The sequence below is a fragment of the Scomber scombrus genome, chromosome 24, assembly GCF_963691925.1.
Source record: "Scomber scombrus chromosome 24, fScoSco1.1, whole genome shotgun sequence".
NCBI lineage: Eukaryota > Metazoa > Chordata > Actinopteri > Scombriformes > Scombridae > Scomber > Scomber scombrus.
The window spans coordinates 1,576,567-1,586,566 of record NC_084993.1 but is presented as its reverse complement, the minus strand read 5'-3'; the positions used below and the strand labels follow the sequence as shown (position 1 = coordinate 1,586,566).

The following is a 10,000-nucleotide window of genomic DNA, read 5'->3' as shown; positions in this document are numbered from 1 at the left end:
ACACACACACACACACACAGTGTTTCAGTGTGTGTGTGTGTGTGTGTGTGTGTGTGTGTGTGTGTGTGTGTGTGTGTGTGTGTGTGCAGATACTCAGAAGTGTTTGTTCAGTATCTCTGTGTTCAGATGATGTTCTTTATGTATAATTATTAATAAATAATTCTTTCCTTTTTCCTTTTTAAGACAAAATATCAAAATTATTAATGTTTCAGCTCCTAAAATGTGATAATTTGCTGCTTTTCTTTATGATGTCGGACTTTAAATTGAACATCTTTTGGTTTTAGTCTGTTGGTCGTAGAAAATTAAAACATCTGGAGACAAAATGAAACAGTTATTGAAGACTAATCTTTATATAAAGTGTATAAATGCAGTTTTCTTCATACTGCTTTGATGATGAATGTTCTCCACAGGGTTTATCAGTAATGCTTCATATTGTTTTATGAGAGCTGCACTCAAGGTATATTTTATTATTTATTTCCTTAATGCAGGCTCCACGAGGATCCTTAACCTTTGTGTCGTCCTCCTGGGTCAAATTGACCCCGTCTGTTTTGACTGTTCCTTCCTTCCTTCCTTCCGTCTGTCCTTCCTCCATCCCCCTTTCTTCCTTCCTTCTGTCCTTCCTTCCTCCCTTCATTCCTCCTTTCCTTCCTTCCTTCCATCATTACTTCCTTCCTCCCTCCCTTCCTTCCTTCCTCCCTCCTTTTCTTCCTTCCTTCCATCATTCCTTCCTTCCTCCCTCCTTTTCTTCCTTCCTTCCTTCCTTCCTTCCTTCCTTCCTTCCTTCCTTCCTTCCTTCCTTCCTTCCTTCCTTCCTCCTTCCTTTCCTTCCTTCCTTCCTTCCATCATTCCTTCCTTCCTTCCATCCTTCCTTCCTTCCTTCTTTCTTTTCTCCCTCCTTTCCTTCCATCATTCCTTCCTTCCTTCCTTTCCTTCCTTTCCTTCCTTCCTTCCTTCCTTCCATCATTCTTTCCTTCCTTCCTTCCTTCCATCCTTCCTCCCTTCCTTCTTTCCTTTCTCCCTCCTTTCCTTCCATCATTCCTTCCTTCCTCCCTCCCTCCCTTCCTTGGCTGTATGAGGCAACAGTTCGCTCCGTTATTCTGCACACTGAGTCTTTCTGCTGTTAAACTCTTTTCCTGACTCTGAGTGTAACTCTTCTGATTGTGTGCAGACGGTTTGTTCGGCCAGTGCCTCGCTCCGCACCAGGAGCCGGTCCAGTACCAGGTGTCTGTGTCCGTCCTGCACAAGCTGCAGGAAGTCATCAAAGACCTGATGGTGCAAGGTGAGTCTCTTCCTCTACAGGTCACATGTGAAGCTGCTGAACGTTGAGAGGATAATGTTTGTGTGTCAGGTCTGACCTGGAGGGATGACATCACCCAGGCCATCATCAGCCGAGAGCTGAGCCGCCTCCCCTCCGTCAGCTCCTCCTCAAAACTACTCGAGAAGTCGCCCAAACAGTAAGAACACAACACACGGGTCAGTGATGAATGAGAGTTAGCAAGATGAGCAATTAAAAAAACTAGTTTTAAAAGCAGCATCAGGTTTGTTAAAATGTGCATTTAGTATTTTTAGTCATTTTTAACCAAAAGTAAGACTGAATGCTCCTGAAAATGTCAAATGGTGTGACCACAAAAGAATGATAAATATTAAATATTTTATCCACCTACAGTGTATTTAAATTGACTTATACTAATAATGACAAATGATGTAAAATGTGTTACAAACATAGTGTTGCATTGCTTAAAGTGGATTATATTTATTCCACATTTTAGTTCACATTGTATTTTCCTGTATATAATCTGATTTTTATGATAAAATACTGTTTTACACCAATTGGACCCTGAGTTACACATCATTGATCCACTCACAGCAGCAGGAAGTCTCACAAAAAACACCAAAATAAAATTATCACGTGTATTTGTCAGATTTAAAGATACAAAGCTTCTTTCTGAGCTGCTGCTTTCCCTCCTCAGGTCGTCCAGGCTGTCGGCCGTCAGTCAGCGGAGGGTTCAGGGACCCGATGACGCCGCCGACCCCGAGGTGTTGCAGCAGTACGTGGACTACATGATCCTCGACCCGTCGCGATCCTCCGTGCACGTGCAGACGCCCCTGCTGGACCCGTACAGCTACCACCAGGTGGGAGAGGACATGTGACGGGATTCAGTCTGACAGGCTGGTGCAGCTGGTTTTATAGGTGGAGACAAGACAACAGCAGCAGGGAGGAGAAAGGAGGGAGGAGGCTTAAAAAACAGAATAAAACATTAAATCTTATAGTTAACGAGCATAAAGCAGTATAATAACATCACATGCATCAATTAATAACATTCAAGGCAAGAAAAGATTTAATATTTATCACTTAAGCTTCCTGTCGTTCTCCCAGGTCAAATTGACCCCGTCTGTTTTGACTGTTCCTTCCTCCCTTCCTTCTTTCCTCTTTCCTTCTTTCCTCCCTACCTTCTTTCCTCTGTCCTTCTTTCCTCCCTCCTTCTTTCCTTCCCTCCCTTGCTCCTTTCCTTCCTTCTTCCTCCTTTCCTTACTTCCATCCATCCTTCCCTCCTTCATTCCTCCCTCCTTTCCTTCCTCCTTCCTCATTTCCTTCCTCCCGTCCATCCTTCCCTCCTTAATTCCTCCCTCTTTTCCTTCCTCCTTTCCTTCCTTCTTCCTCCCTTCCTTCCTTGACCCTAAGCCAACAGGAGGGTTAAAAAGGACATTTTCAGCCTCTACTGCAGTTATTAATGCATCATTTTGCTAATTAAAGGCTGTAATTGTGTTAAAATACCCCAAAAATAAGAGTAATAAATACTGATACATGTATGTGTGTATTAATTAGAAATAAGGACGTAGAGTTGTAGAAAATATATGCAAAGTCTGCATTTTAGACTCAAACGTAACTAGTTTAAATTGACTTTTTTTGCACATGCATGATGTTGATAAGACATCAGTTAAAGGTGTTTGTGTGTGTTTGCAGCAGCAGTACGGATATCAGGAGGAAGCCGAGCGTTCCCTCAACTCTCTGGACGATAATCCGGCGTTCCCGTTCCTCGCCTCCTCTCCTCGCTCCGGTTCCCGTGGAAACGCTCTGGATCGAGATCGGCAGCTTCTCCAAGACTTGGTGTCCTTTTACCTCTCCGCTCCTTCCTCCTCTTCATCCTCCTCCTCCTCTTCTTCTTCTTCCTCCTCCTCTTCCACCTCTCCTGTGCAGACTTTCACCCGCCACAGAGGAGCATCACCACCCTCCTCCTCTTCATCCTCCTCCTCCTCTTCTTCCTCTTTCTTCCCGGAGCTGGACTTCCCGCTGGACTACGGCGAGGACTACGTTTCCCAGGTTGCACAGCTCAGCAAGCAGCAGGCGGAGAAGAAGACGCAGGCGGAGTATGACGCACTGGCAGGACTGGACGGTGAGAGAGGAGAGAGAATAAAGATGTTTAATTTATTCATATGTTAGTCAGGAGATGTTCATAATGGTAAATAAGAAAGAAAAGATGGAAATAAAATAGATAAAATAGGACAGAAATATTAGTTACATGTTGAATTTAAAACCTAAATCTGCAGAAGAACCAAAAACTGAACTAATTTAACTTGAAGTAAATATTAATAAAGGAGACAGGAGTCAGAAATTAGTCTTTAACCTTCGTGTCGTCCTCACGGGTCAAATTGACCCCGTCTGTTTTGACTGTTCCTTCCTTCCTTCCTTCCTTCCTTCCTTCCTTCCTTCCTTCCTTCCTTCTTTCCTTCCTTCCTTCCTTCCTTCCTTCCTTCCTTCCTTCCTTCCTTCCTTCCTACCATCTGTCCTTCCTCCCTCTTTCTCTCTTTCTTTCCTTCCTCTCTCTTTCCTCCCTTCCTTCCTTCCTTCCTTCCTCCCTCCCTCCCTCCTTTCCTTCCTCCTTCCTTCCTTCCCTCCTTCCTTCCTTCCTTCCTTCCTTCCTTCCTTCCTTTAATTCCTCCCTTCCTTCTATGTTCCCTCCCTCATTCTGTCTTTCTTCCCTCCCCCCTACCTTCCTCCCTTCCGTCTTTCCTCTGTCCTTCTTGATGTAGAGTGATAGAAAATATATGCAAAGTCTGTATTTTAGACTCAAATATAACTCGTTTTTATTGCCTTTCTTTGCACATTGATGATTCTAAGTACAGGAGTCAGAAATGAGTCTTTAAGTGGAGATAAACGAGGTAGAAACAAGATTAAATGAGCATTACGGAGAGTAATCAGTGGTGTTTTTTTGCAGAGCGCTCCCTGCAGCGTCTGGCTCTCCTGCTCGATCACTACGGACTCGACGTGAAGGATTTATCCCCCGAGCAGAGAGACAACCTGCCGGCCGCTCTGAAGCAGCTGCAGCTGGAGAGCAGCTTCACCCACAAACAGGTCAAAGGTAAAACACATTCAACACATTCAACTCTTTCATTCATCAGCTGCTCGTCAGTCGCTCTGCAGAAGCTTTTTAAAGAGCATCAAACTGACTCCAGAGTGCACTTTTGCTCTTTTTTTTATTCTCTTCTGCATCAATTGATAAAACAAATAGCAGTTTTAATTGAGTAGAGGTGCTAAAAATAAGCTGGGAAACTGACAGAAGTTGCATTCTCACATTTTTAGCACAAACACAGAAAATACAGACTTGCAAACATCACTTTTTTATTAAATGGTTTATATTCTTGCACCTTTTTCAGATGCATTCATGCCCCTGGACTCTGAGCTGCGTTTGCAGAGCATGCACGCCTTATATTTAAATGCTTAAATGTTTTTCTCATGCTTTGCAAACATTGTCTGATTGGTTGCTAATTCAATATGTGCTGGTTTATTGATTAAAAATGTCCAAATTGATATAAATGCTGATTTTATTGTGTTTGTTTCCATCATGCAGATAAATATGGAAACAATGCTGCTGCAGGAAAGAAGGTTTGCATGTTTAATAATATACTAATTTAATTATATTTATATTACAGGGTTAAACGTATGTGGACACCTTGAATGTATTATTGTTATTATTATTAGTTAGGTTAGTATTATTGTTAATGTGCTTAGGAAATGTTATTTTAAGTCACAGTGGAGAAAAGTAAAATGTGTTTCTATTAGTTGTTATATGTTATATAAATGAACAGCAGGTGGCGATGAAGAGTAGAATTTGGATTAAAGGCAGAATTCACCCAAAAATATTGAAACACTTCTGGAGCCTTTATGAGCACATTTTATTTAGTTTAGTTTAGTTTTAGGTTCAGTTTTTTTATTTTTTAATAATTAATGAACTCTGCTTTTTATTTCATGTCTTCATCAGCTGACAGAAGGCTCGATGGCGTACAAGATGGCCGCCGTTGCCGCCGAGGCTCCGACGGCCGCCACGAAGAACGTAAAACCAGACGGAGCCAAAAAAGAGACGACGACCGCTGCAGCGACCAATCAGGACAAACTAGGAAAGAAGGAACCAGCGGTGTCCAAGACGGAGGAGTACGGATACATCGTCACCAACCAGAGGTGAAGGAAGGAAGGAAGGAAGGGAGGAAGGAAGGGAGGAAGGAAGGAAGGAAGGAAGGAAGGAAGGAAGGAAGGAAGGAATGGATGGATGGAAGGAAGGAAGGAAGGAAAGAAGGAAGGAAGGAAGGAAGGAAGGAAGGATGGAAGGAAGGAAGGGAGGAAGGAAGGAATGGATGAAGGAAGGAAGGAATGGATGAATGAGGTGGAGTGTGTTAATGGGAAACAGGAGATCAGGAGGGAAAGGACGAGAGTGGGAGAAATAAAGAAGGAAAGAAAAGTAGAAAAGAAAGAAGAACGGAGAGAGGAAGGAAGGAAGGAAGGAAGGAAGGAAGGAAGGAAAGTGAGTAAAGTGAAGGAAAGGAGATAAAAATAAAAACAGAATGAAGGAAATAAGAAAGAATGAACGAATGTGTGTGTGTGTGTGTGTGAATGTGTGTTTATGTGTATTTATGTACGTGTGTGTGTTTGTGTGTGTGTGTGTGTGTGTTTGTGAATGTGTGTGTTTATGTGTATTTATGCATGTGTATGTGTTTATGTGTATTTATATGTGTGTGTGTGTGTGTGTTTGTGTGTATGTGTATTTATGTGTGTGTGTGTGTGTATTTATGTACGTGTGTGTGTGTGTGTGTGTGTGTGTGTGTGTGTGTGTGTGTGTTTTGTCGCCGCAGCCCCCTCAGTCTGAACGACGGGGTGCGTCTGCTGCAGCTGCTGTCAGAGAGGATCGGCCTCTCCTCCACTTCCTCCATCAACATCAGGTACCAGCCTTCACAATAAAAGCATGGAGCTTCTGGATCCTCTGCAACTAACCTGCAGGATCACTGGCTTTTATTTTGACGGGATTAACCTAAACCTACTACCTGAGGAGCTGAGGAGTGTGTGTGTGTGTGTGTGTGTGTGTGTGTGTGTGTGTGTGTGTCTCCGCATGTGGAAGTGATTCACTGCATCTTTCTCCTTTTTGCTGCTTACCCACTAAACTCTGTCGCCCCCCAGCGACCCCTGACCTTTGACCTCAATCTGAAAGTTTAAAGGATGCGTTCGCACCTGACTGCTGCTTTAATACACTTTTAAAAAACTGCTAACTCGTCCTTTTACTGCAAAAAAAACTTTAAAAGGAGATTTTTGTCTCTTTTAATGTTTCAGTTTTTGTGTTTTCTCTCTTTAACTGTTTAATGTTTAACGTCTGGTTCTTCTTGTGTTTCCTCCTCTGCAGCGTGGTCGGACCTGCCATCACCTTCAGGATCCGACCCAACTCCAAGAACCTGACGGCCGGACACGTAGCAGAGAAAGCAGGTACATCACGTCATTGTTTTACTCATCTAAAACAGCTTAGTTTATAATCTCTGCAGCCAGAATGAAATCTACAACTAGCTGAGATTTTGGGTTGAATTAAACTTCAATAAATCTTAATTATTTCTCTCATTGTTTTTGTTTCAGTCGCAGAGAAGAACTTCCTGGAGTCAGAGATGGGACTGAAGGTTCTGCAGGGCGGTGTCGGAGAGGTGAGAACATGACCTCACATTTATCTGCTGCTGATGGAGGGGCCTTTTGACATGTTTTCTTCTAAAAAAAATAAATTATTTATTTATGTGTAAATGTTTAATTACTCTCCACACTTTATTTCATGTTACTTATATTTCTAAAGAGCCAATTTAAATATATTATATACTAGATATTTTCTGATATTAAATATAAAAATCAGCCATTTCTGGTCAAATGGCGCCATCCGGTGGACATCATCCGTAACTACATGCAGATATTTTCTGATGTTAAATATAAAAATCTGCTGTTTCTGGTTAAATGGCGCCATCCTGTGGACATCAGCCGTAACTACAAGCAGAGCTGCAGACATTTATAAACTGCTGGAAGTTTTTTTAAATTACTATTTCATGATTTTATTAGATTGTAAAATATTTATATATGTTAATTTTATTTTGTACAACATTTTAAAATGTTCATCCAATTTATAAAAACTTAAATTACTTTTATTTTTTCACTAATATTTAATTTTACAAATATTTTCTTATAAAAAAAGAGAAAATTATTTATTTATGTGTAAATGTTTAATTACTCTGCACACTTTTTTATGTTACTTATATTTCTAAACAGACAATTTAAATATATTATATATTAGATATTTTCTGATGTAAAATATTGAAATCAGCAGTTTCTGGTCAAATGGCGCCATCCGGTGGACATCAGCCGTAACTACATGCAGAGCTGCAGACAGATTTATAAACTGCTGGAAGTTTTTTTAAATTACTATTTTATCATTTTATTAGATGTTAAAATATTTATATATGTTTATTTTATTTTGTACAACATTTTAAATTTTATGCAATTCATGAAAACTTAAATTACATTTTTTTAACTGATATTTAATTTTAAAAACATTTTGTTTTTCATGAAATAAATTAAATACAAATACAAAAAAAATAAAAATAAAAACAAAATAAAATAAATATGTTACAATCTAATAAAATTATAAAATAGTAATTAAAAAAACCTCTAGAGCAGTTTATAAATCTGTCTGCAGCTCTGCTTGTAGTTACGGCTGATGTCCACCGGATGGCGCTATTTGACCAGAAACTGCTGATTTCTATATTTTACATCAGAAAATATCTGCATGTAGTTACGGCTGATGTCCACCAGATGGCGCCATTTGACTAGAAACTGCAGATTGTTATATTTAACATCAGAAAATATCTACTTGTAGTTACGGATTATGTCCACTGGATGGAGCCATTTGACCAGAAACTGCTGATCTTTATATTTAACATCAGAAAATATCTAATATATAATATATTTAAATTGGCTGTTTAGAAATATAAGTAACATGAAAAAGTGTGTTAAAAATTTACACATAAATAAATATATATATATATTTTTAGAAGAAAATATTTTTAAAATTAAATATCAGTAAAAAAATGTAATTTAAGTTTTCATGGAATAAATTAAATACAAATATAAAAAAATAAACATAAATAAATATGTTAAAATCTAATTATAAAATAATAATTAAAAAATTATAATTAAATATCAGTAAATTGTATTAATTTAAGTTGTCATGAAGTTAATAAAAACAATTGTACAAAATAAAATAAACTTATATAAATATTTTATAATATAGTAAAATGATAAAATAATAAGTAATTTAAAAAAAACACTGGACTAAACTAGCTAACTGTATATAAAGTAGTGTAAACTAGCTCCACCTCCAGCAGCTACAACAGTAACATGCTGCTCTAACACTGATGCTTCACTATTAATAATCTAATGATGTCATAATAATAATATATCAGTCAGAGGACCAAACCACTACTTTACTGTAATACTGCATACTACATCACTCATAATACTGCAGTACTTTACTGTAATACTGCATACTACATCACTCATAATACTGCAGTACTTTTACTGTAATACTGCATACTACATCACTATAATACTGCAGTACTTTTACTGTAATACTGCATACTACATCACTCATAATACTGCAGTACTTTTACTGTAATACTGCATACTACATCACTATAATACTGCAGTACTTTTACTGTAATACTGCATACTACATCACTATAATACTGCAGTACTTTTACTGTAATACTGCATACTACATCACTATAATACTGCAGTACTTTTACTGTAATACTGCATACTACATCACTCATAATACTGCAGTACTTTTACTGTAATACTGCATACTACATCACTATAATACTGCAGTACTTTACTGTAATACTGCATACTACACCACTATAATACTGCAGTACTTTTACAGTAATACTGCATACTACATCACTATAATACTGCAGTACTTTTACTGTAATACTGCATACTACATCACTCATAATACTGCAGTACTTTTACTGTAATACTGCATACTACATCACTCATAATACTGCAGTACTTTTACTGTAATACTGCATACTACATCACTCATAATACTGCAGTACTTTTACTGTAATACTGCATACTACATCGCTCATAATACTGCACTACTTTTACTGTAATACTGTATACTACATCACTCATAATACTGCAGTACTTTAACTGTAATACTGCATACTACATCGCTCATAATACTGCAGTACTTTTACTGTAATACTGCATACTACATCGCTCATAATACTGCAGTACTTTTACTGTAATACTGCATACTACATCACTCATAATACTGCAGTACTTTTACTGTAATACTGCATACTACATCACTATAATACTGCAGTACTTTTACTGTAATACTGCATACTACATCACTCATAATACTGCAGTACTTTTACTGTAATACTGCATACTACATCACTCATAATACTGCAGTACTTTTACTGTAATACTGCATACTACATCACTCATAATACTACAGTACTTTTACTACATCAAGACTTGTATCAGAGTATTTTTACTTTGCTGTATTGGTACTTTTATTTTGGTAAATGATCTGAATACTACTTCCTCCACTGCAAAACCCTTCATTAAAATAAGCACAGAGAAGCGCTTTTACTGTGAAAGTCTCTCCAGGAAGTTTAATGACTTTAAATGCAG

The 10,000-nt window shown here is 38.3% G+C and overlaps 1 protein-coding gene across 1 annotated transcript in view; it reads left to right on the top strand.

The window, feature by feature from the left end:
- LOC133976656 (receptor-type tyrosine-protein phosphatase-like N) overlaps window positions 1-10,000 on the top strand; it is a 28,626-nt gene that overhangs the window by 15,565 nt on the left and 3,061 nt on the right. Inside the window, exons 3-12 of the mRNA XM_062414915.1 lie at window positions 1,169-1,279; window positions 1,349-1,454; window positions 1,971-2,133; window positions 2,966-3,395; window positions 4,218-4,361; window positions 4,851-4,885; window positions 5,262-5,458; window positions 6,127-6,213; window positions 6,669-6,748; window positions 6,893-6,957. Coding sequence (XP_062270899.1) covers window positions 1,169-1,279; window positions 1,349-1,454; window positions 1,971-2,133; window positions 2,966-3,395; window positions 4,218-4,361; window positions 4,851-4,885; window positions 5,262-5,458; window positions 6,127-6,213; window positions 6,669-6,748; window positions 6,893-6,957 — 1,418 coding nt within the window. The remainder of the gene's footprint in view (window positions 1-1,168; window positions 1,280-1,348; window positions 1,455-1,970; window positions 2,134-2,965; window positions 3,396-4,217; window positions 4,362-4,850; window positions 4,886-5,261; window positions 5,459-6,126; window positions 6,214-6,668; window positions 6,749-6,892; window positions 6,958-10,000) is intronic.